The 25,346-nt window shown below is 49.5% G+C and overlaps 2 protein-coding genes across 6 annotated transcripts; both read right to left on the bottom strand.

Moving 5' to 3' along the window:
• Positions 1-446: 446 nt before the first annotated feature.
• Ccar2 (cell cycle and apoptosis regulator 2) lies at positions 447-15,653 on the bottom strand. 2 transcript variants are annotated; one of them, XM_034497049.2, is made up of 21 exons: positions 15,449-15,653; positions 14,501-14,593; positions 14,211-14,302; positions 13,708-13,799; positions 13,387-13,501; positions 13,096-13,225; positions 12,818-12,914; positions 7,684-7,803; positions 5,437-5,659; positions 5,248-5,361; positions 4,780-4,943; positions 4,216-4,387; positions 3,770-3,997; positions 3,443-3,679; positions 2,675-2,819; positions 2,258-2,337; positions 1,776-1,922; positions 1,543-1,654; positions 1,275-1,463; positions 953-1,158; positions 447-726 (listed from the first exon to the last, which is right to left on the bottom strand). In XM_034497049.2, the coding sequence occupies exons 2-21, from the start codon at positions 14,556-14,558 to the stop codon at positions 682-684; spliced, it is 2,766 nt and encodes a 921-aa protein (XP_034352940.1). In that variant the 5' UTR covers positions 14,559-14,593; positions 15,449-15,653; the 3' UTR covers positions 447-681. The 2 variants fall into 2 exon arrangements, with proteins under 2 accessions (XP_034352940.1, XP_034352939.1); XM_034497048.2 differs by having other exon boundaries at positions 2,258-2,340; positions 15,449-15,652.
• A 553-nt stretch (positions 15,654-16,206) lies between these two features.
• On the bottom strand, positions 16,207-25,244 carry C3H8orf58 (chromosome 3 C8orf58 homolog). Of its 4 annotated transcripts, none has more exons than XM_034497045.2 (7): positions 20,818-25,244; positions 18,865-19,340; positions 18,366-18,506; positions 18,122-18,224; positions 17,867-17,982; positions 17,547-17,653; positions 16,207-17,098 (listed from the first exon to the last, which is right to left on the bottom strand). In XM_034497045.2, exons 1-7 carry the CDS (start codon positions 20,864-20,866, stop codon positions 16,990-16,992), a joined length of 1,101 nt encoding a protein of 366 aa, XP_034352936.1. In that variant the 5' UTR covers positions 20,867-25,244; the 3' UTR covers positions 16,207-16,989. The 4 variants fall into 4 exon arrangements, with proteins under 4 accessions (XP_034352936.1, XP_034352938.1, XP_034352934.1 ...); XM_034497047.2 differs by having other exon boundaries at positions 17,547-17,650; XM_034497043.2 differs by lacking the exon at positions 20,818-25,244 and having other exon boundaries at positions 18,865-20,810.
• Between the last annotated feature and the right edge of the window lie 102 nt (positions 25,245-25,346).

The following is a 25,346-nucleotide window of genomic DNA, read 5'->3' as shown; positions in this document are numbered from 1 at the left end:
ACAAACAACTTTATATACAAAGTCAAACTGAAACCATGGGTTATGGAAAGAGGAAAATTATGGGCAATGGAAAGGGCTAGGCCAGGGCCACTGCCACATTCTGAACATAAGAGCTAGAGAAGGAAGTGCTGGTTCTTCTGGCAAGTTGGGGGCAGCTGGGACGCAGTGTTCTATTGGCAAACTTGACCCAACACCGAGTGCTTCCTTGAATGGGCTCCATCACCTCACAGACACTGGAGCCTGCGGGACTCGTGCCGCCCAGAGGACGGACATCACGGCTGTACCGACTGCATCGACTCTACGCCCATTCCTCCCATTTATTGGCATTAGACCTTGTTCTGGGCTGGAAAAGCCTTTTCCTCCCGTCTTGCTCTAAAATGGACGAGGACAGGAGACAGCACAAGACTACAAGGGCCCTGGGAGAAATTCCAAGATTGAGGGCAAAATGACATTCTAGGGGTGCAAAAGCTGTTGTATGTAGTTGTAGCTGGAACTGGAGTTCCGTACACATCCATCCACATAGCACAAACCCCATACTGATAGTTTGATGTCCCCTGCAGAGGCTGAGCACAGAACTCAAGCCACCCTGGTGTGGCTCCCAGGCCCTGCTCCAGCTGCTTTCTGGTTCCAAAAGGGCTCTGATGTCATCAGACTCCATTGCAGACCTCACTCAGCAGCCACTCAGTTGCTAGGCGTTGGCTCCTCTTTCTCTACCCAGCTGTCAGCCTGTGTGAGCACATGTAGCGATGGTGAGGATAAGGCTTCTCCCATGTCTGCCACTAGAGTACAGAGCTCAGAGCAGCTGAGTCTCCTAAAAGCCCAGTGCATGGAGGACCAGCACAGCAAGGAAGGGCCAGCTATCTCCCAGGCCTCGCCACACAGAGGCTAGCTCCACTCTGGGGTTCCTGTGGTTTCACCAAAAGGAACTATGGGCGCCCTTTAGCCATCCTACCTTTTCAACAATCCGCTGCATCTCAAGGTGCAGTGGAGTCAGGCGCCTGCGGAAGTCCTGCATCTGACGCTGGAGCTGGCTCTTCTGTCGTTCTGCTGTCCGGGCTGTCTCCTCCGCCTCGGCCAGCCGGGCCCGCAGCTCCTGCATCTCTGCTGCCAGTGTCTTATTTGTCAGTTCAGTGGCTGAGAAGCGGTTATGGCTCTCCTCTGAAAGGTAGGTGAGGACATGGCAAGAAGGCTCTGCTCAGTCAACTGAAGCATTGGGACAAAAGCCTGAGGCCAAAGGAGTGGTGTCCCCTTAGTGGCTGTGACATCACACTCACCAAGCTTCAGTTCCAGTGTGTGAATCTTGTTCTCCAAGTATAGGCGGCCACTGTCTTGCTGCTCTGCACGCTGTAACAAACTTCCCACATTGATGAGGCTACCATTGTGGGGCACTAGGCCTTTGTGCTCTGTGGGGGCAGCACCTGGCTTTGTGCTCTTCCCTGAAGGAGGCAGTAGATCCAGGTTTCCTAGAGAAGACATACATGCTCTCAGGAGAATGGCCCACCATGGCCCCACTCCCTGCCAGCCACAGAGCTCAAGACATACCAAAGAGCACGTCTTCAGGAAGCCCATCACCCAGCACCTCAGCACGGCTATACTGAAGGCTCCGGTACTGGCAGATGTTCTGTGCCACCACTCTACTAACCAGCTGTTTGGCCTACAGAAAACACAGCAGGACACCTACTGGCCACACACCTGTGTCAGCCAGGGAGACCAGAAGCCTATGAGAGCTCTGAAAAGGCCCTCCAGAAGGACAGGCGAGACAGAAGAGAAACTACCTGCTCTGCACTGAGCCGGATCCCCAGGGTGAGGAGGACCCTCTCCAAGTCTCGCCTGTGCAAGTAGCCACACCAGTTGGCATCAAAAAACACAAAAGCCAGAAGGCAGTCCAGGGGAAGCACAGCTGACGGATCCAGCTCCTTAGGCTACAAAGAAAGCAGAGAAACAGGCTTTCCAAATAGTTCTCAAGGCTAAGGTCACGATACACACACAGCCAGGCCCTGGGTTGACAGCAACAGGTAGACCTCATAAGTAGAGGACTGGAGCTGGGGCTACAGCTTCTGTGGGCATGTTCCCAGAGCATGACTGTGCTCCCTCATCAGACCTCTCCGATCTACCCTGACAGGGAAAGTGCAGTACTCTCCAGGAGTCAGGAACCACAGTTGGTCTCTTGTCTAGGGAAGAGGTCACTGGTCAGCAACCCTCACCCAGGAAGGGTCAAGCTTCCCACCACCAGGTACAGGAGGAGACAAGGTCTCACCATGTCCTGAAGAGAAGAATATTCCATCTCTGACTGGTTTGAGGCAACAGAACGAACCTCCGTCTCCTCTAGCTTTGCTCCTGCTACAGAAATCCAAGCTCAGCATCTAGCAAGGACGATGGTCTACACCCCTAAGAGCAGCGGTTCTCAACCTTTGGTTTGTAAACCTGTTGGGCTCAAACAACCCTTTCACAGGGGCTGCATGTTAGACAGCCTGCATAGCAGACACTTGCATTTCAATTCCTAACAGTAGCAAAGTTACAGTAATGAAGTAGCAACGAAAGTAATTTTATGGCTGGGGGGTCACCACAACATGAGGAACTGTATTAAAGGTTGCAGTATTAGGAAAGTTGAGAACCACTGCCTAAGAGGAAGCTACCACAGCCAGCCCCAGAGAGCCACTACCCCGAGACACACCAAACTCCTCCTCTCCATCATCCCTCAGAAGCAGCAGGTCTGGGTCCAAGGCCATCTCACAGAGGTCCTCAGCTGCCTCAGCCCGGGCCTTCTCCTCCTCTTCTCCCCCTGAAGAGGGCCGTTTGGGCAGAAGCCCATCCTCCTTCTAGAGAAGCAGACCAAGGTGGTGAGGAGCAGGACTCTTGTAATGCCAGCAGTTGCTAACACTCAAGTATCAGCGGGGTGTTCTGTGCTGGACACTGGTGGGCACTCTATGACCCCACGTGCTCATGGGTATTTAACCATACCAGGACACAGATCAGCGAGGGCACATGTAGACCCCTGAGATATTTCTCAGGAGTCAGTCTTAGTTGTACAAATAATTAAGCCATTACGTGTACTTGGCATATTTGGACAAGAAAGCCAAGTTACATTTTAGAAATGGCTAAAAACCAGTTTGTCCACCTAACTTGTCAGGTAGTCCTAACTCCTGAGCATTGGCATTTCTATGCTGCCATGGCTTATCAGACACACTTACCTCCCTCTTCAGGGCCACTTCCCTCCCCCTGGACATACCACTTCCTAGCTGTGTGGCCACATGCAGAGATTCATGTTCCTGAGCCTCGGCCCATCCCCAAAGACTGAGTAATGTAAAGGAGCAATGCAACCAGACATGCAAAGTGCCTAGAACAGTGCCTGGCACACACGTGAGGGGTGAGGGGCTTGACTCATACTAAGCATGACAATGTGTGGGCCTTGGTCCAGCCCAGGGCTGAGAGCAGTACTCACCAGTGGGCTGTCTGACTCAGCAGCTGTGCCCTCATTCTGTACCTCATCCTTGGACACCTTCACTGCCTCCTCTTTGACAGCCTCCTCCTCCTTGACCACATCCTCCTTGGCTGCCTCCTCCTTCTCAGGTTCAGGAGGAGATACAACTTTTTCTGGAAGGCTCAGCAGCATCTTATAAATTCTATAGCCAAAATCCCTCTGCAGCATCTCTACAAAGAGCTCGGCCAACACCACGACCTGTCAGAAGAGGTGCAGGGACCATGGCATCAGGGAAGAGGACAAGTATGTCACTCTCCCTTCGTCACACTCAAGCTCTCCTGCACTTGCCTCAAAAGAGATCCTTTCTTTTGGCCTCCGATCTTCCACAATTCCATAGAGAGACAGGTTGACACAGCCAGGACGTGCCATCACAGCAGGTTCTAGAGGAGGCGGAGGTGCCTCTGGGAGATCGGTGTCCACATCTTGCTGTGTGGTGGCCTCCGTTGTCTCTGTGTTCTGTTTAGAAGTGTCTGCTTGCTCTGACACATCAGGAGCCTGCTCGGTAGCCTCTGCTTCCTATGACAATAGCTCAGCTGTGACCCCCTGAGCCCTGAGCTCAGGGTACATACTTTTGAGATGGGGGCTCATATAGCTGAGGCTAACCTCAGATTCACTATGAAGATGAAATCAACTTTGAACTCTGGGTCTTCTTTTCTCTACCTCCCCAGTGTGGGAGTTACAGGATTGTGCCACCATGCCCAGCTTCCCTGCATTTTCATATGGCCCAGCCTTACCCCTGATGCCTCCTGCGGTTGCGGAGCTGCCTCTGTGGCTTTCTGTTGGCACAGTGCCTCCCACTCCTCCAAAGTGGGCATGATGGTCCATACGTCTGGCAGGTACACCACTACTGTGTGTAACTGCCGGGGCGGCCCTGGCTGCAAGTACTGAAACTCGGCAAAGCGCCACCTGGTCACAGCAAAAGGAAAAGAATGCCCTCAACTGTGGCATACTTAGGTGTCGCACTCACAGACAAGTACCTGTGTTTCAGCCAGCACTCCATGCATACATGCTGCATGCCAAGCCATGAGTACAGACACAAAGCCACACGCCAAAGCCTCAGTGGTTAGGCACCAGGGAGACGCAGTAAGCAGATAGCACACAGGAGCACTAAGGCATTAAGGAGTACTGGGTGTAGCTTGGGGGTCAGCTGCCATCAGTGCTCACAGCCCTGGGCTCTCAGTCATCTGTGAGCAATTAGGAGTGGGCAAGCATGAGCTGTGGCAGGAGAGAACCTAGAGGGCAGAAGGCAGGCTCCTGACACCCCACAGCGAGCTGGCCACATGGGGAAGGCCACTCACCATTTGGTGCAGGTGCTCAAGTCAATGCCAGTCTGGGCTTGTGCACAGCGGATGGCTGTGCGCACCAGCACCTGTGGGTCTGCCTGGGGGTCGAGGCCATCCAGGGAAGGAGACCACTCACCCCCAACCAGCACTGCCTCTTCTTCTTTCCGGCCCAGCAAAAACTGCAGAGAGATTGGGAATAAGGAAACATGGCCTGCATCTCCCACAGTGAGGCAAGGCTGCTGCCCAGCAAGAAGTGAGGCAGCAAGAAGTAGTTAAGGCCACCACCTAGGGCTCTAGGGCCATTCACGCAAACCAGCCACCTGACGCCTCTTCAGAGGAAGCATCTCTATACTGTCCTGTATAAAGTGAGGGCCTTCAGCTCTGAAACCCCGAGTTTCTATGTTAATGCACAGAAGCCTAGCTGCTGAAAATGTGGCAGATAGACCAGCCAGCACATCTTGCCTCCTGTGAGCCAGTTCTTACCTTTAGCTGCTTCAGAGGATGCTCTGGTGTCTCCCTTGGCTCAGCCATGTCATCTACAAACAGCATGCAGCAGCGATAGAACTCCTCCAGGCCCGGGGAGGAGAGCAGCAGCACCTGTGCAGAGGAGAAGGTGCTCAGCCACACTCTGTCCTAGTAAGGTGACACGTCACAAGAGCCCAGTCAACTGACCTTGGAACTGTAAGTGGGGTCACTGTCCTCAGGGCTGGGCTCAGCACCAGTGTCTGGAGCTGCCTCCTTCTCTGAAGAGATCTGGATCCGACTTGGGTGGTGGAGGGAAAAGGGCTGGCCCAGAGGGAAGGCTGACAGCCAGCTCAAGTGAACGGAAAGAAAATCTGAGGGGACCAACAGGCTGCGGTAACGTCGCTGCAGTTCGAGGAAGTCACAGGTGGGACTGTAGGAAGACAGCGAGGGAATCCACTGAGCAGACACTTCAGCATTGAAGGAGGGGCTGGACGGACTGCTCAGAGCGTAGGAGCACTTACTGCCCTTACAGAGGGTCTAGGTTTGACTCACAGAGCCTACACGGCGGCTCACAACTATCTGCAACTTCAGTCCTAGAGGATCTGACACCCTCTTCTGACCTCTGTGGGCACCAAGCACACATGTGGTACACTTACATACATACAAATAGGCAAATCACTCATAAACTTTTTTTTTTTTTAAAAAAAAAAAGGGTTTGTTTGTGTTTGTTTGTTTGTTTGTTTGTTTTTAACAAATCTGCAGGGCCAGCAAATGGCTTGTAGTGGGTAAGGTTTTTGCATGCAAAGGTAGAAGGAGAGAACCAACTTTAGAGTTGTTCTCTGATTCACATCCGTGCACTGGCAGGTATGTGTGCCCCCCCCTCCATACACTGACACACTGACTGACTGAATGAATGAATGAATGAATGAACAAATTAGCAAAAGACTACAACAGCATTTTATTCAGCTTGAGAAATAAGGACTCCATAAGGGATTTCCCAATGGGTAAGGATGGACCCTATATGATTACTTAATTTATAAATCCCCATAACAAAGAAAGCCAAACTGAGAAAGAAAAAAAAAGTCACAATACATGATACAGTAATAATTATGGCCTTTTTTAAAGGGTTTATTTTAATTATGTATATCTGTGTACGGGTATGTACACATGTGTGCAGGTTCCCAGAGGCCAGAGGCATCAGATTCCTCTGGAACTGGAGGTTAGAGGCAGTTGTTAGCTGCGTCATGTGGGTGCTGGAACTAAACTCATGTTCTCTGGAAGAGCAGTATGGTACCCTAACCACTGAGCCATCCCTCAAGCCCCAGAAATGGTCATGGTCTAGATAAACAACTCACTAGTAAGTAACAAAATTCTCAGGTACCTAGAAAAAACTGAAACCTCCCATGACACATCCTTCCCTGAAACATAAACACACGTGACATGCAAGCCTAGGGAAAGGATCCTACCAGCCGAATTCAATCCCTGGAACCCACATGGTGGAAGAAGAGAACCAACTCCTCAAAGTTTCCCCCGACTCACACAGTAGCCCACACACATGAACACACACTCATGAAAAGCACGAAATGTAAAAACGTTCTTTACAGAGTTCTTTTCATTTCATTAGAAATGAAAATGTCAACAGCACTTTCACTAGTAAAACCATAATGGAAAGGTGTGAGGGCCAGGAATACTGGTGCACACCGTTAATCCCAGCAATCTCCAGGCAGAAGCAGGTGGATCTCTGAGTTCGAGGCCAGCCTGGTCTACAGTGTGAGTCCCAGGACAGCCAGGGCTAACAGAGAAACCATCTAGAAAAACAAAAACAACAACAAAAAGAAAAGGTGTATGAAGACAGTGTTGGCAAAAGGAGAGAAAACAAGGGCTTTGTGCCTGCATCATAGTGACTGTGTAAGTGGACACAGCCTCTGAAAGTGAACTGGTAATGGCTATCGAAATGAGAAACCAGGCCAGGTATGGTGGCACTTGCCTTCACCTTTAATCCCAGAACTCAAAAAGAAAATTTTCTGGCATCGTAGCTCACATCTGCAGTGCCAGAGCGAAGGGCAGAAACAAGCAGCTCCTAGACAACTGAGCCTGCCTGGCAACTCCCAAGCCAGTCTCTGTCTCCAAAGCAGAAAGCTAGTCAACACCTGAGCAATGATTTCTGGATGGTATTGTCTGGCCTCCACACATGCACCCAAACACACATGTGAATCCACACGTGGGAACAAATGTGCATGCAGACACACAGAACAAGACTCACTAATGTGCATTACACAGAACCTACTCGAAGATACATCAAACCGTGCACAGCAGGTTCCCACAGATTGGTCGGTTAGTTTTAGAAGGGGCCGCCAGCCTACCCACATTCTCATGTGTCCAAATAGACCTTATCTCATTTACCCAGAAATCACTGCTTGTGCAAGTCTACAGGCCTTCCCAGCCTTTACTTACCTGTCTACAGTATAGGGAGTGAGATGAACCCGGTAAGGAGGCAGGTCATGCCTAGGTTTCTTAGCACCCCAAGGCTCTCCGCCAGCCCGCTGTTTGCGTTTCTTCGAGTCATAGTCATCACTGGAGGTTGACCCAGCACCAGAAAAAAGAAACCATACTGTTACACATGTATTCAATATATAAAGAACTAGAAAATACCTGAATCCTCAACATTAAGGAATGAATACAGGAGCTGGAGAGATGGCTCAGTAGTTAGGAGCACTGGCTGCTCTTCCAGAGGTCCTGAGTTCAATTCTCAGCAACTACCTGGTGGCTCATAACCATCTATATGGGATCTGATGCTCTCTTCTGGCACGCAGGTGTACATACAGATTCGTATCTCATATACATAAATAAATCTTAAAGGAAAAAGAAATGAACGCAGGTAGTGTGTAGCTCAGTGGTAGAACATCTACTTAACCTATGAGAGGCCCTGGGTTCCAGTCCAGCACCACACACATCAAAAAGAAGCTGTGCTAGCAAACATGTGATGGATTATTAATAGTTTAATAATATAAATGGAGGCTGGAGAGATGGCTCAGAGGTTAAGAGCACTCACTGCTCTTCCAGAGTCCTGAGTTCAATTCCCAGCAACCACATGGTGGCTCACAACCATCTGTAATGGGATCCGATGCCCTTTTCTGGTGTGTCTGAAGACAGCGACAGTGTACTCATACACATAAAATAAATAAATACATTCTAAAAAATAAAATAAAAATAAAACCACAAGGTACAGCATATATACAAAAGGCTATTATAAGAAAAAAAGAACAGCTTTAAAATACTGAAAGATGAGCCAGCAAGACGACTTAGCAGATAATGGCACTTGCCAAAGAGCTTAGTGACCTAAGTTTGATCCCAGAAACCCCATGGTGGGAGATACAAGTCATCTGATCTTCACACATACACACTCAACAATAAACGTAAACATTTTTTTAAGTGTAAATGTCATGGCTAGAGACAGGCTCCAGAACCTTTCCCTGTTGAGCATCCTTAGCTTAGTGTTTTAGATTTTTATTATGTTTTATGCATGTGCACAAGCATGCCAAAATACACGTGCAGAATTGGTTTGCTCTTTCAACTATTTGGGTCCCGTCCAGGGATCAAACTCAGGTCATCAAGTTTAGTGGCAGGTGCATTCCCCTGCTGAGCCATCTCTCCAGCTCATGTTTTAGAATTTTTGAGACAGTCTTCTACTCTGTAGCTCAGGCTGTCTCAAATTTGCCATGTAGCCCAGGCTAGCCTTGAACTCCTTCATGGCCATCAGTCCTCTAGCTTGTGCTCACAAGTATTGGGTTTAAAGATATATACCACCAATCCTGACTTAAAGTAATTTTTATTTTTGTTTTTCAACACAGGATTTCTCTGTGTATCCTTGGCTGTCCTGGAATTTACTTTGTAGACCAGGCTAACCTCAAACTCACAGAGATCCACCTGTTTTTGCCTTCTAAGTGCTGGAATTAAAGGCATGTGCCACCATGCCCAATTCAATTTTTTTAAAGAATAAAAATGTTTTTAACTGGATAAAAAGGAGGCTGGAAAGGGAGCTGGAGAGATAACTCAGTGGTTAAGAGCACTGCCTGCTCTTCCAGAGGTCCTGAGTTCAATTCCCAGCAACCACATGGTGGCTCACAACCATCTGTAATGGGATCTGATGCCCTCTTCTGGTGTGTCTGAAGACAGTGACAGTGTACTCACATACATAAATAAATAAATCTTTTTTAAAAAAAGAAAAAAAGAGGGGAAAACAAAACAATACCTTTTGCTCCAGTAATTCTACACTTGAAAAGCTATTCTAAGAAATTGGGGGTGGGGGAGGAATATAAAGCAAAACTACAAAGCCATATAATAGAGTTCATGCATCCTGACAACTGAATTTAGTGGGTATAATGATTTAATCACTAAGGCAGTCACCAAGATGATGCTTCAGGAGAGTCCTAATTTTTAGTGCTGTAGCCACTGCTAACCTGAACTCACTCCAGTAAATACCACTCACCCATGGTCATGTAAGCAGCCCTAAATAACAAACTAATGCAGTGAGCCCTAAATAACAAACAAATGCAGAACGGTAGACTCGTGAGAGGGAGCATTTTTCTGCCGGGTGTGTTCTCCAGTAGGATGCCCGTGCTCCGGTGGGATGGCCCACGCCTGCAGCATTCAGGTATCATTACTTGAACTTAGTAGGTTACAAAACAAAGGGTTCTAAGGTAAGCAGGTAATGCTAGGGAGTGGGAGGAGGGGAAGACTGGGGTAGTATGACTGAGATACATGTATGCATCATGAGATTGTCAGGGAAAATGTGGACTATTCTTTTTTAAGAGAGGTAGAGGGGAAGAGCGTTCAGAGCAGGAGGACAGGAGGCCAAATGGGGGACGAGGGTGTAATTGAAATGTACCTAGATATGTGACAGGTGTGAGAGAATTAACCTTTAAATAAGATCATGCTACAGTGTGAGGAAATGTCTAAACAGAAACAAATACCTTGAATATCACAGACCATGTACTAGAAAGAAACTAGCAAGGTCCCAGGAAGGTACAACAGGTTTCCTGTGCAAAAATCACTTCTCAAACTCTTTTTTTCTTTTTTCTTTTTTTTAGATTTATTTACTTTATTGTATATGAGTACACGTATCCCATTACAGGGTTGTGAGCCACCATGTGGGTGCTGGGAATTGAACTCAGGACCACTGGAAGAATAGTCAGTGCTCTTAACCACTTGAGCCATATCTCCAGCACCCCAAACTCTTACCTTACCGTCAACAGTAGGACATCAAAGAAAGCTAGAACTTTAACTTTCAATGTTGCTATTCTGTTTGTCTTTTGTTTTGAGACAAGGTCTTAAGTAGCTTGGGCTGGCCTTCCATTCCTAATCATCCACAGAGCCAGCAGGAAACACATTAGTGGTGGGAGCAGCAGAAACCTGGCCTGTCTAAAGACCTCAGCTGCTCATGAGAGCAGTCCAGTAGCAGCGTTATTCTGTAGCTCAGAGCTGGGAGTTTAACATAAAGCTGGGCTAATGGGCAAACCACCCATGTGGTCAAATCCTTTATAAATTGGCAAATTTGTCTCAGAGTGACTGATTCCTGATGCCCCTCTTCCTACTCAGTATGTTCTCTAAAAGCTGTAACTCTGAAGCACTTTGTCTAAATACACTGCAGGTGGTGCACCAGGGCCTGGCAATCAAATTCAGCTGGCAGCCACAGCTGGAATTTCAACTGAAAGCGGCAGGCCCACAGTCAATGGTTTCCAACCAGGTAACATAAACCCTCAAGGTACTTGCTATGGTTCTGTACTGGAGGCTTTCATAAGCTCACAGGACAGAGAAGCCCAGGAGGATACACTAGACAAACATTATAGGTGCAACCCATGTCTGAGTTTAGGAATGGAGAAGGGAACCAAAGGGTTCAAAGAGGAGGCGACATAGAGCACAATGCCAGGCGATCTGCACGGGGTCCACAGCAGCCTTTCTCAGAGAACAGATGCTAGCTTCTGCACAGGGACTGGCTATGCCACCTCCACTCAACTCTCCTCAGGTTATGCCATGCTTATACCAAGTCTTTCCCACTGAACTGCTTCTCAGCTCTTATCAGCATGTGGGAGACAGGGTGGTTCCCTTTTTGTAGTTATTTCAAAGAAATCACAGCACAAGGGAACTTTCTCCAGTGATCTTACAAAGGCAGATGCTATGAGATCAAAAATGTATAGTCAAGATTCTGACATTTCAATATAACTCGGTTTCACCTCAAGATTTCTATCAAAAAACAAAACACGTTCAAGGCAACACATAGATAAAGGTAGAACAGAAATAAAACAGAAGGCAGGTGATGCTGCTTGTGTAAATTAGGTAATGGCTTGAAGATTCATTTTATTTTTCCACTTCCTTTGCATATATTGAATTTTCTATTATAAGAAGCCAAACAAAAACTCTCAAGGAGAGTGAAGCACAAAGGAAATATGAACTTGAGACACAATGAACATGCTCCTGGAAATTCCCCAAATTTGCAGATGATAAAAGGACCACGGATGTCTCAAGTGCCTAACTAGACCATGCTAGTTCCACATTAAGGCCAAGAAAAGTGTTGGCACAGAACAAATCCTGAAATTCCGAATATATTGTAGCCTCTGTGTTGTAACACTGTTACACAAAGTGCACACAAAGAAGCCATCTTAAATTAGGAAATAAAACATTTTGCAACAATCCCTTCTTTGATGTTACTATTTTCTTGTAACAATTCTTGGTATCTCTGTGTTAAATACTAGAAACAAAGGGGAAATTGTATACTTTTTAACTATCTGAGGCTGAGGAGCTGGCTCAGTGGGTAAAGTCAATTGCTACCCATAAGGATCCCAGCACCCGTGTCAAAGCTGACACAGTCTGTGATCCCAGCCCTGGGGCAGACAGGAGGATCTCTAGACCTTGCTGACCAGTCAACATAGCCTAAATGGCAAGCTCTATTGAGACTCAATCTCTAACAAAAGCAAACAAAACCCAGCAGAGTGCAGCAGAAGACACTTAGCATCAACCTGGCTCTGCATAAACCTCGATACAAATTCATAAAGCACACACATACACATGCAGACACAAAGTAACTCACAACCAGAAAGTTAAAAAAAAATGAATGAATGCATAAGCAAGCTAGGTATGGGTATGATGCCACACATCTGTAAGCCCAGCACATAGGAGGTAGAGGAAAGAGAATCAGGAATTCAAGGTCATCCTTAGCTACATTCTGAGTTCAAGGCCAGCCTAAGCTACATAAGACTTGATCTGTGGGTGAACACACCTATAACCCCAGCACTAGGCAGGAAGGGGGCTCTCCATCAGGTCAGGCTGCACTACACAGTGAGACCCTGTCTCAAAAGGGCAAAACAACAAAAACTGTCAATGTGGCATTTTGAAATATAAACCATATTAAATCTCAGCTTTGCAGAGGTAGTGTATAAAGTTACTGTATTTGTTAAGTATGATTCAATGTGTCTGCCTTTCAGAGAAAAGGGACTAGACTCTGTCCACAGAAAGAGATGTTAGTGTCAACAGGCATCAAAAGTATAACATGGTCCCTAGAGGAAAATGTAATGCCTGTTCATCCTCTTACCTTCGGCCCTGGTCCAACCTTCCATGAGGACCCCGAGCAGGAAATCTGTTCAGGTGGCTCAGGTGAAGTGTGTGGGATGTCTGGAAGAGACTCAGAGCTGAAGAAAGGAAATGGCCGGTGACTCAAAAGCCCTAAAACCCCGTCCAGCTTCCTCCTCCTCTTCCTGTGTAGAGAAGTACCCCCTTCTGTTCTGAGAGCATCTATATGAAAGGAACTGGTCCTTTACTCCAGACTACCCCACAAAGCCACACCCCCACTTGCATGCCACCAGTACTCACGCTTCTGAGGGAAAAGTGGGGGAATTCGGTGAGGCTGAAAGATCAACTGGGGCTGAGCTCCCAGGATCCCTTGCTTCTGGCCCAGAGCTGCCACATGCAGAAGGGGAGGTGCTGGAGACTTCAGTAAGGGCTAAAGGAAAATAGCAAGTTCAGGGGATCCCCAGGTTGATACCATGAAGAAACATCTATCCCACCCCCTCAACAAAAGGGAGAATTGTGCCCAAAAGTCAGGCCACAGGAGGTCCTCCTCCCCTTCCCATTGCAGTGGACATGCTAAGGAGAGAAAAATACCTGGTTGGAGAGTGTCTGCACCTTGACAGCATTCCAGGGCACTGCCTGGCCTGGGTTATATGCAGCCTTCACCAGCACCTTTTCACCCAGCTGGGGTAGTCGGCCCTTCACCACACTGCCAGCACACAAAACCAGGAGGCCCCATCAGGAGGCACCCTGAACAAGTTATCCTGACTGCCCCCCAGGAAGACCTTCTCCATCAAGATTTTTCATACCTTGCAGTAAAATAGCAAAGCAATGGCTTTAAAGAGGGGGCCCACCAGCATGGAGACAGAACTGAATCCAACAACCATGCCCAGAAGAGACTAGCCTCATGCCTACCTTAGCTGGAAAAAGACTTCTTCATCGACCACCCCAAAGTAGTCATGCAAGCTGGTAACAATGCCAGTGAAGACCCGCTGCTTCTCCCCACTCTGCAAGAGAAGGATAGGTCAAAAGCAACAGGAAGTGACCTGAACAAAATCAGGCTATGCCACCAGGGCCTCATCTCTAGCCACAGGGACCTGGCTCGTGGTATCACAGGAAAATTCACATGGAAAGAAACATGGTGGGCACATCCTATCTATGAAGAAGAGAGAAACAAATTCTTGACTTTCATCCAAAAGGCACCAAAAGATCTCTCTAGAGCCAGATATTCAAGATTCCCCAACCTAAAAAGTGTCTGAATTCCCCAACATTGGCTTACTACCAGGACAAAACAAAACCAAACAAACAAAAAACCAGGGATGTTGACCATTGTAACACAAGAAACAACACACACCAGACACCCAAACATACTAGGGTTGCCCCAAAGGGAAACTCACTAGAAAGGGCACCCAACATACCTGAAGGTGCCTGGCATTTTGGGACAGGTCTGTGGCCACCGGAGGAGTAAGTAAACCAGGAGGAGGGCCCAAAAGAGATGTTGAAGCCGCGCCTACAGGGACAGAGAAGCAATCTCCAGAATTGCACCTACTACCCTAAGCACCAGAAGATAGTCAGAGGATCTTGTAAACCCAGAGGTCTAGGTGGCCCCAACCAGCTACTCACACATTCAGGGAAATACCCATGAGCCATACTTTAGGAAACTGAGCCTAGAGCATATTCTTAGTGTAATCAGTAAAGAGGTAAGCACCTGAGAAGTTCCGTCCCCCTGGAAGTGGGTTGATCCTCTGGCGCTTAAACTGGGACATTTGGAATGCTGTCCTTTCAAGGTCTTGGGGGGAACCTTCAATCAAAAGAGAAAGAAGTTAACAGCTCAAGTGGAAAACTTCCATCTATTATGGGGGTGAGAGGTGAAAAATCTTAATGAAGTAAAGCTTTTATGGTGAAGAGGTGGGTCCTAAAATGGAGGGATAGAGAGGAGGAAATGCAATAGGTAATTACGTTACTCCAGTTTGCTCTCACAATAATCTAGTGGTGGGTACTAGTGACATGCTGGTTTACAGACAAGGAAACTGGAGCTTTGAGATCAGGAGATTTGCCCAAGGCCACAAAACCAGGTAGTGACAGCGGGACTCACACCCAGATCTCCCAACAACTTAGCACTCCTTTCAGTACGCCACTGGCACCCTTAAGAGGCTGGCGGAGTGAGGGGCTGGAAGAGCTCCGGTGACATTCATTCATTCAAAAACATCCGCCAAAACACTCCACGCAGGGCCGGGGCAAAAAAATGGAGGTGTGAGTAGCGGGGAGGTGATGCGGGCCCTCTTCCCGGAAGCCCGCCAGGCGTCCTTTCAGACCGGCTGGTAGGAAGGGAGCTGTCCAGCCGGCCCTCGCCAAGCGGCCCGCACGCCGCTCCCTCCTCCTAGGTCCCGACCCTAGGCTCCAGCCTCCGCAGCCGCCTGCGCAGAGGCTTCCGGGCCGGGCCACCGAGAGGCCACCGTGGGAGGACCACGGCGCGAGGTTTCTCCTCCTCCCGCCCGCCCCCAGGGCCGAGGCCGTTGCCAGGGAGACGGAGCTTGCAGTCCAGAGGGGGCTCGGCTCTTTCCGCGACTGGCGCATCTTCGCTGTTCGGACCCCGCGGCCTCGCCACCCGAGAGAGACTGAGAGGCGGAGGCGCAGCGGGAGGCCCCCAACCCACCTGCGGGCCAGGGCCACGACACCAGGGGGACAAAGACACCCGGAACCACCGCAGCTGCTGCTGCCACCACCACCGGAAACGCCTCTCCGGAAGAGCGACCACTGGTCGGAAGCTGCCACTCTCCCGGATATGGTACCTCCCTCTTCTACATCGAGCTCTCCCTTCCCCCACACCAGCCTGCCATCCCGCTCCAACTGTGGAACGGAAGTGCGCCTTCCCAGATCCGATAATGCCTTCGGAAGCTGAGCTCCGTGGTGTCCTCTCTCAAGTGTCCCATCAGAAAAGTAGGCTCGAACCATTGGTTCCTGGTCTCAAAATGACTGGAACTGGACCCCTCCCTCAAACACAAGGAAGGGACTACCACTTACACACCCTGCTGTCCTCTTCTGACCACCAAGACTACAGCAGCAAAAGAAGCAGCGCCTCCATTGGCTCGAGGAGCATACCTACTCAGGGGCCATTGCCAGGGGATATTCTTATAACTAAAGCCAATGACCACCCCATCCCTATTCCTGCCCTTTTATTGACTGCACCACCAGCAAGGAGTAAGCATATCAGAACTCTGTGCCCAAACTCTCAAATATGAAATGTACAAGATCTCAATACATGGATTATCCAAAATCTTGCCAGAAATGTGGCTATTTTCACAACTATTAACAATAGCCACCCCACCCCCCTTAACCTCTGACCTCCCGTCTCTCACCACGCTTGTCTGCCTCCAGAAGCACACCCTTCCCGTTCACTTAACAGTCACAGCACACATTGAGAACATTTAATGTTACTTTATCCTCCTAACAAGCTTATGAGGTAGGTAAGGCGGGCATCATCCCAAGTAGGACGCTGTGGCTCAGAAATTAAGAGACTTTGCTATGGTCTAAACTCCAGGATAGAACACAGCATCTTAGAGTTGACCTTGCAAGTTATTTGTTGTTCCTCACAATGTTCTTGATCTTCCCCCATCCCTCATTTAGTCTTCAAGGGCTGTGCGCCAGAGCCGTGACTCACTACAAAGGTACCCAAAGCAGTGTCACTCTTGGTCCCAGGGCTGCCGTCTCAGGTATGAGGAAGAAATTAGAAATCCACATCAGTAACTGTTCATTGTGAAATGAAGATCAGTGCCATCCTTCCAGTGACACCCAAAGCACCAAGCCTTTGGACGAATGATTCCATCAGACGATTGCATCTGGGCAGTAGAAAGTCCAGCAAAGACTGCATAAACATACATCTGCAGCATGCTGACACAGTCCCATACTCAACATGCTCTGTGAGCACCTGATAAATAAGTCAGTTCACATTGTCTAAGCCCAGAGATTTCTGACGAGGAGGAAGAACCCAGGAAGAGTGTTGGAACTGCACTCAAGGGCCTCTTGGGGAACCAGGGCTCCTTGCCCCGATGCTTAGAGAAGGACTTGGCCTTCACCTTGAAGAGGAGCAAGCACCAATAGCTTTTCCTGGCAGTGCAGAGAAGCAGCAGTAAGCCAAAATGTAAGGGACTTCTTGGCAAATCCCCTCTACCCAAGGTCACCAGGTACACCGAAAGGTCATACAGAAAGATTTTTAGCTCGAGGCTTCTTAACCACCAATGTTGGAATAAAGGTCTTCCGTTGGGAATGGCAGGAAATCCTTTCAGAGAGGTTCCTGAACTCCATCCTATAGAAAAGCAAAGGAAGATTAGACTAGAAGGGGGGAAAAAAAAAAACAGGCATATGAAGCATTGCTTAGCTTCTGAAGAGAAGTTGTCAACCACGACAGACTTCATCTACAGTAAAATAATTTGCCTATGTGTCTACCTCACCAGCCCCTAAATTTCAGTGTTAAGGAGTGAGTGAGGGCTTGACAGAAGAGGATGAACATACTGCCCGAAATCTGGCTGTGACTTTGGGAAAGCCACTGTCCCCAATCCCATGCCACCTTCCGTCCCTTCACCAACAAATGGGGCATCTTAACTACTCTTGTTACTTGAAGCATCTTCTCCTGTACTTTGTCTTACCAATTCCATAGGGACTAAGATGACAACTGTCAAGACAGGACAATATCAACCTCCTGGCCTATCAGTCTCTCCCCCACTGACTTAACCTGAATCAGGCACAAGACTCACCTGGGTCCAGAACAATCAGGGGGAACAGGAGACTCAGGAAGTCGAGGGCTCCTCCAACGGATCCGATTAAGCAGAACCTTGACCTTATCCCAGTGGGAAAGATCCTGCTGAACAGAGAATAAGGGCCCATCACACAAAACATCTATATACTATACATCCGTAATGAAGCTACCAGGAACGTCACTGCCAGAGCAAATCACCTGCTCCAAACAGGAATCCTGTCATTTCCCTAAAGCTCTGATTTGGGGGGCACTTACACATTCCCACGTCCCCCCACCCTGCACCATTCTACCAACTGTTCCACATATAGCCATCACTACCTTGTGTCCCTGGGAGGGTGGAAGGATGTGGGTTGGTTCCAGCAAGGCCTCCGGCAGCCTGGAGGGGTTGGCGACAAGCACCCCCACCTCTGGGAGTGAAGCTGCCTCTGCACCTTCTGAAAGAGAACTACATCATCTGGGGCCAGAAACAAGCAGGAAGAAACCCCACTATGTTACATTTCAGGGGTATGCTGATGGGACCCCGGGCAGGCACATTGGCAGCAGAATGCAAAGGAAGATTCAGCTGCCCCTTACCTGGGTCCTTTGTCTGGCTCAGCTCCTCTCTGTGCCCCTGGACTCTATTGTCTGGGATATGCGATGATGAAAGAGCTGGAGCCAATACTTCCTCCTCAGGATCCTGAGGCAGGCGAGAAGGAACAAGCAGAGATTCACTCAAAAGCTGAGGCTGTTTAGAAGGCATTCATGCTCCAGGGGGTCCCACCCTTCCCCTATTTCCCTCCCTAGCTGACCTGGCCACCTGCACCTGTCCACCACTCACCCTAGAGGGTCTCTGGGTCTGCAGCTGCAGGTACAGCTGCTGGAGCCTCGCCATCTGCTCCAGCACAAGGCACAGGTGTTCCAGGTAACGCAAGCCCTGCCCTGGAAGGCAGGTACAGACTCCAGACTCCATATTACCAACCTATGGGACACATTAAGGTAGGAAGACCTTCAGAGTCAACCAAAACTCCCATTCTGGGTAGTCAGGCTGTGCTAAGCCAACGAAATGGGACACAGCAGACAAGCTAAGAAAGACACACTTGGCTGGCTTCCCCAGTGGCTAGCAGCTGAACATGGCACCCATACCTGTCTGCCTCCTCTGTGGGGGTGGTTACATACTGCTGGGTGCGAAGTGAGACAAAAAGTAATGACACAACCATCAATTAGGAGCAAGGAATGCCCCACCCCGAGAGAGCTCCAGGGAAAATGGGGGGGAAGGGTCCCCATGAGCCACACCTCAGGGCTTTCTCCACCCCACTTTAGCCAAGATGAATACTTGCCTCCTTTGCTTCTTCCAGATCAGCCTCTAGCTCGGTGTCTGCCTCCGTGGACTCCTGTTCTCCTACAAAGATGGGCACTCCACCTACAGGTTTGTTCAGCAACTGCAGGGAGCCGTGCCGCCCAGACAAGCTGGGAACCTCTCGAGATCTCTCCAGCACTTGTTCCAGCTTCTGTCTGGCCAGCAGCCGGTCTAGCTGGGCAGGAGGCAGCTCAGGGCTCCCCATGGGCTCAAGGTTCAGAGAATCTTGAGAAAGTCCTGATAAGGTAGCCAAGGAGCTGTCTCCAACCACCATCTCCATGCCTGAGTCCTGGGAAGCCAATTTCAGAAGTGGCATCTGTCTCTCCAGACCTCTCAGCTCATTCTGTCCCTCCCTGAAGTCCAGTGAACACCCGTGAGTTTTGTCTGGTATCCGTCTGTAGGTGCAAGTGACTCCTGGCACCACACAGCCTTGTGCCAGGTCCTCAAAGGCCCCATCTGTGAGGAGAATCTGTATCAAGCTGGGCAGGATGCCCTCAACGCCCCCAGCATTCCTAACAGCTGGCAGCATTCCCTTGAGGAGGTATGTCCTGTACCAGTGGTGAACAAGGACACAGGACATCCACATCCCACTGGGATAAAGTTCCACCCTTGCTTGGAAGATGTCTAGCTAGGGTTCTTAGAACAACTGTTGACAGCCGACAGAAACCTACACTTTGAACATTTGCTAGGCAAAGTCCTTACAAGTCACTACAACCAGCAATGCAGATAGCTTAACAGACCCTTAACTAAGGTTCACCGGAAACAATCAAATCTAAGTGCCTCCGACTTCTTGGATGTGGGTGGGAGAAAGAGCACGGTGAAGGCCGGGCCTACACAGTGCTTTCTGGAGTCCCTGACACACCAGGAAGCAGGAAGAGGTATCTCCTGGAGTTTATGAGGACACTGGTAAAAATGACAGCAGCTGGGACAGGGATGTGACACTGGGAAAGCTTTCAGAGCATGCGCAAGGCACTGGGTCCCATCCTCACACTGCAAAACAGAAATAGCAGCAGCAGCAACAAAAAAATAGCAATTATAATCATTTAGGATAAGTTTGTCTTTTTAACCAAGAAAGGATGATCATGTGACAAATGGGGGAAGGTTTTGGAGTTGGATTGATGGTTCAGTATTTTAAAATACTACTTTTCCAGAAGACGTGCATTGGGTGGGCGTTGGGTTCCCAGCACCTACATAGATGTTTATAACTCCAGTTCCAAGGGATCTGAGCCCCTCTTTTGACATCCCTGGCCACTCCACACAGGTAAAACAGACAAAAGTCCAAATTTTAAACAACAAAAAGCTTTTAAATATAAATTAAAACAAAGAAGCTGCCTTTTGTTTTGTTTTTGAAACAGTGTTTTACTCTGTATCCTAAACTGCCCTGGGACTCCCACTATTTCTCCTGCCTCAGCCTCCCAAGTGCTGGGATCATAGGCAAGAATCCCCCGCCCCCTTTGGCTAGCATCCATTTATTACCACCTTTGTGCCAGGGGTTATTATGGTCTGGGTGGTCTACTGGAATCGGGCAGAAGCTTGGGCTACTTTGGCGGGAAGAGGATGCCAGCCTGTCCCCTCTGGATCAGGAAGTGTACCAGGAAGCCTATGCCCGGCAACCAGCCCCGAGAAATGGGTTTGTGGCCACCAAGGGGCTTGCAGGGCTGCTGGCTGGGGCAAGGATATCGGAGTCACCCAACCTCGGATAGAAGAAGCTTCCACGACGGGTATCAGGGGGAAAGGAGGACGGGACCAGTAGGATATGGGTGGTGGGTGATTGACCTGCAAATCCCGGAGGATCTGCACTGTGTATGGCGTCCCAAGCCTATTCACTCGACTCCTTCAAAGCAAGGAAGCGAGGGGGCGCGGCCAGTGGACGCCGCTCGAGAGGGGCTGGAGAATAGGAGACGATCCCAAGGTGGGAGGCAACGCGACTCACCCCGGCCACCAAGTCGCTCCACCGCAAAGACGCGGCGCCGGCTCAGCATGGCGTGTTCTAGACGTGGAAACCGCTGCAGCAGCACCGGAGTGATCCCGGGCGTCCTCCGAGTCCCTAGTTGCGCCGGAGCAGCTCAGCCTGCGGGTCTCTGCCCAGTTGGGCGTGGTTCCGAGACACTCCCCTCAGGGGGCGGGGCGCGGCGCGGCGCGCAGGTGGAGGGCGCTGACCCAGGCAACGTCAGTCTGGGGACTACCTTCCCTAGGCATCGTATCTGTGTCCCTGGCAGCAGAAGTGCACCAATTAAGTGCTCTTGGAGGAGTGTGTTCCCACTCGAAGACTGTAGCCGATTGGCTGCGCGGGGTCACCGCTCCCCGACACACACACACTGCTGGAGTTGCCTGTGTTTCTGCTGCTGCGGCTTGGAACCTTACTAGTGTGGAGCTGCACTGCACAACAGCCCGGAAGGAAATGGAACCCCACAGTGCCGGCGGAGGGAAGAAGGCAGACTAGGACTGCATCCGGCCTCACAGCTGTAGGACTTGAGGGCAGGTCCCTCAGCCCATCAGAAAGGGGAAAGGGTTCCCGGCCCTGGGAAAACCTACAGAGCACTCACTGCAAGGCGCTGTGTCCAGAGCTACTTAAGAACCCCTTACCCAGCCCAAGCCTCTGTCTTATCTGGGAGCTGCTGTAGGCATGTTGTGTGCAGGGTTCGGGCAAGAGGTTAACCACAGCCTGAAGGCTGAGCAGAAGTTTAAATGTTTCCCTGACCCTAGCAGCCACTATCCTTTGGCCGAGTTCCATTCCACCCTAACCCCATTCTAAAAAGGAGCCTAGGCAGCAGCTGATGGCCAACTACCAGGTGACCAGATGGTACTGGGGCTGCTAGGGAAACATCCCCTTTCTCAGAAGCCAATAAGGGCTGGAAAACCTCAGCTGGCCTCAAACGCCCTAGAGGCAGATAAGGGTGACCTGGAGGAGAGACCAGAACTCACTGGAAGTCTTCAGCCCCTCTCCTTGCTTCTTCCTAGATCCTATCCTCAAAAGATCTCCACTGGTTTCTTTGTTTCAGAGAGCCACCAACAATCAAATTTCAGTACTATAAAGCTGGGAAACTGAGCCCCCGCCCTTCCCCCGGCTCAGATGCAAGATGAGAGCTTAGTTGAGGCTTCTGTCATCTTCAGAACCTTGGTGTTTAGGTCAAGCCCTTTTCCTGCAGCATGAATTCCCAGGGCTGCTGGCTGCCCCACCCCACCCCCATGCCTGTCCTTCAAATATAATGAGGGAAACAGGATGCTGGGCCTGGCAGTACTGCCTTCTCCAAGTCTAAGAAGATCCAGAGAAGCAAGCTTCCCAGGCAAGCCAGGAGGCTCCTGCCCCAAGGTGAAACTGTAGGGAAGTAAAACAGGGGGATCCTTTGCCTGATTTCACCCTGAATTTGGAAAATGTGGGGCCCAGATTCCAAGCAGCAGTATCCATGGTGACTGGGGCAGGAATGCATCTAGAAACAGGAAGCCAGGCCAGCAGGAATGCAGTGTCTCAGCACAAAGAACCCACACACACCCCACTAAGTACACTCCCGACACTTACTCCCTCCCAGATAGGGCCCCACCCCTTTGTGCAAGGCTAGGCCAGGTCTGATCTGTCACAGCCTTCATGGGAACTGGACCTGATGTGGTGAGCTAGAATTCCTTCTGCATCTAATGTCCTGACTGAAGCTAACTCAGAACCCAGCCAGTCCTTCATTTCCCAAAGGCTCATATGTCCCTGCAGTACCTGCCATTGCCTAGGTCTCTTTTCTTGGTCACCTCCACCTGGAAAATCATGTCCCCTTTCAGTGAATTGCAAAAAAAAAAAAAAAAAAAAAAAACATCACAGCTGTACTGTTTGTGGCTGCTCCAGGCAGTCTATCCATGGCTGTGGTCCTTCTGCCTCCAGTGGGGGAAGCTCCAAATTTAGGAAGCTGGCTTCCTGAAAGCACCAAGCTTGACTAAGAGGACAAATGGAACGACATCAAGCACCCATAAACAACAGGCTCTGGTTTGGATCCTTTCCTGACTCCCTCCTCTTACTAACTAGAAGTCCTCCCTGTCCACCGTCCTTCACTTGTAGACTGAGGGTGCCAGCAAGACTTGCCGCTGAGCTGTGAGGATGCAGACGAGCACTTCAGACATCCCCAGTACATGCAGAATGCAACTCTAGAGCAGTGGTTCTCAACCTGTAGGTCTCGACCGCTTCAGGGTTGCATGGCAGATAGCCTGCAGATATTTATGTTATGATTCCTAACAGTAGCAAAATTTCAGTTACGAAGTAGCAATGAACATAATGTTATGGTTGGGGGTCACCACAACATGAGGGACTGCATTAAAGGGTCACTGTATGAGGAAGGCTGAGAACCACTGCCCTAGAGCCTCCATCATCCGTCCAGCTGTGTCACTCTCCCAGCCATTTGAAGGGAGGTTCATTACATGTTTGGGCTACTTAACAAATCTGTCATTCTTGAACTTACTCTCCAACACGCAGGAAGAAATAGAACGCAGTAGTGCCAAAGGGATGTGTGAGAGGAGGGAACCAGAGCCTGCCCAGTCCCCCTTCACTCCTTGTGGCACATTTTGGTCCATATGGGGTGTGTTGCAGGTGGGGATATGACCATATTAATAATCCGACACACCCTTTCCAACCTGTCACTGCTTCAAGTGATTTCCTAAGCATCCCCAAAGACTCCAGCCGAAGTTCCTATCACATTTGGCATTCGGATTCTCTTGACCTTAGTGCAAGTTTCCCAGCAGCCACTGCTCTAAGCTGAGCATTATCTTTGGCCATCACCCAGCTCTTAGCAGAGCATCGGTCCTAGTTCAGATGGCCACAGCTTTGAATACACAGAGCAGCCCCTTGTGTGTTCCAAGACAGCCTTAACAGCTACTGTGTTTCATATGTTTCATGATGCCACTGCAGCTACTTCCACAGTGTCTACAGGAAAGCCTGTGGGGGGGTGTGGGGGGGGTTGTTTAATCCCTCTGCCTGCCCAATGTGCAGAAGCCCAAATTCCAGTGAATTCTTCCTGTGAGCAGTTTCCCTGCAGTGAGATCACTGAACACTAGGTGACACCAAAGAGGCTACCTGTTTTCTAACCAGGAGCTCAGCCAGACCGACTCCCCAGCCAGCCAGCCTTGATCTTTTCTATAAAAATACAAACACATCTTCAGGCAGGCATCCAGGCAAAAGGGGAGATGATTACATCAAGGTATAAATTATATTCACAGGTGTCTAAGAAGGCAACGCAGTCTCTGCCAAGATTACTTTCCCAAAGTCAGTTAGCAAAGACTGCCATGAAGATCCCACACTCCAAAGCCAGCTTTGATCCCGGGTGAAAGTAAGGTTCACATGTGTCCCCTCCCCTGCGACACACACCACCACCTAAAGATGTTCTGAAATATCTTCTGAGATTGAACTTAAGGGTGGCTGATAAATCAGACCAAAAAGTAAGGGTTTGCAGAGGACCACTGTTCCCTACCTCCTCTTTGTTCAAAGGCACCTCACATGAGGCAGGATGTCGAACACCAGACACACACCTGTTGTATTTCCCTCAAATCAATGAAATCAGCAGATCAAAGGGTTTAAGTATGAGCAGACCAGCCTGGACAGAGACCTAGCTCTTGGTGGGTGGTGGATGGTACCTTGAAGTGAGTACACTGTTGGACTGTCTCAGTCCAACATACACATGCACAAGTACCTGACTAGGACCTCTAATGGGCCAGTCTGATGGTTTCATTGGCTGAAAATATTTTGCCACACAAGCCGGGCAGCCTGAGTACCGTCCTCAGAACCCATGGTAGAAGAAGAAAATCAACTCCCCAAAGATGGTTGTTTGTTTGTTTGTCAGACAGGGTTTCTCTGTGTAATCCTGGCTGCCCTGGAACTCAGTCTGTAGACCAGCCATTTCTGAGCAAGGCTACAGCTCTGGTCCAAAGTTACCCTTGGTTGATTGATCACTGTTCCAAACGGAGCAAGCAGTCTGAGGGATTAAGTTTCTCCACCCACACTCCATCACTGGATCCCCCTTCTTGCCTGTCCTGCTCATCTGTGTACACCGGTAGTCAGGGAGGTTGGCAGCATCCACCTGACGGTCAAGTCCCAGTCCAGCTCTGCCCATAGCTGAGCTTACAGAGTGTTTGGCTGTCTTGCCAGGCAGCTCTTCCCTGGCCCTCCATTTCCGTGTCTCTCCGAGCTTCAGAGAAGAAACTCCCTCCCTCCAAACATGAGCAACCATTTTTTTTAAGGCACACCTTTACAAAAGAGTTAAAGGAAGCACAGAGCCCCAAACTTAACGAAGTGAGTGACTGAATGTGGTAAGGCTCATGCTTACAGCCCTGGCACACAGAAGGCTGAGAGGCAGAATTTTAAGTTTGAGGTAGCTAGCATACTGTCTCAATGCTATGAAAAAGAAAAAAAGAAAAAAGAAACAGGCCTCTACAATGGGATGCATAGCAGGTGGGACTTAAGGGAGGAGGAAAAAGAGGGTCCCTATAAAT

Source organism: Arvicanthis niloticus, chromosome 3 (assembly GCF_011762505.2).
Source record: "Arvicanthis niloticus isolate mArvNil1 chromosome 3, mArvNil1.pat.X, whole genome shotgun sequence".
NCBI classification, from domain to species: Eukaryota; Metazoa; Chordata; class Mammalia; order Rodentia; family Muridae; genus Arvicanthis; species Arvicanthis niloticus.
Note: the sequence above shows the minus strand (reverse complement) of the source record. Positions and strands in the feature narration are given on the sequence as shown.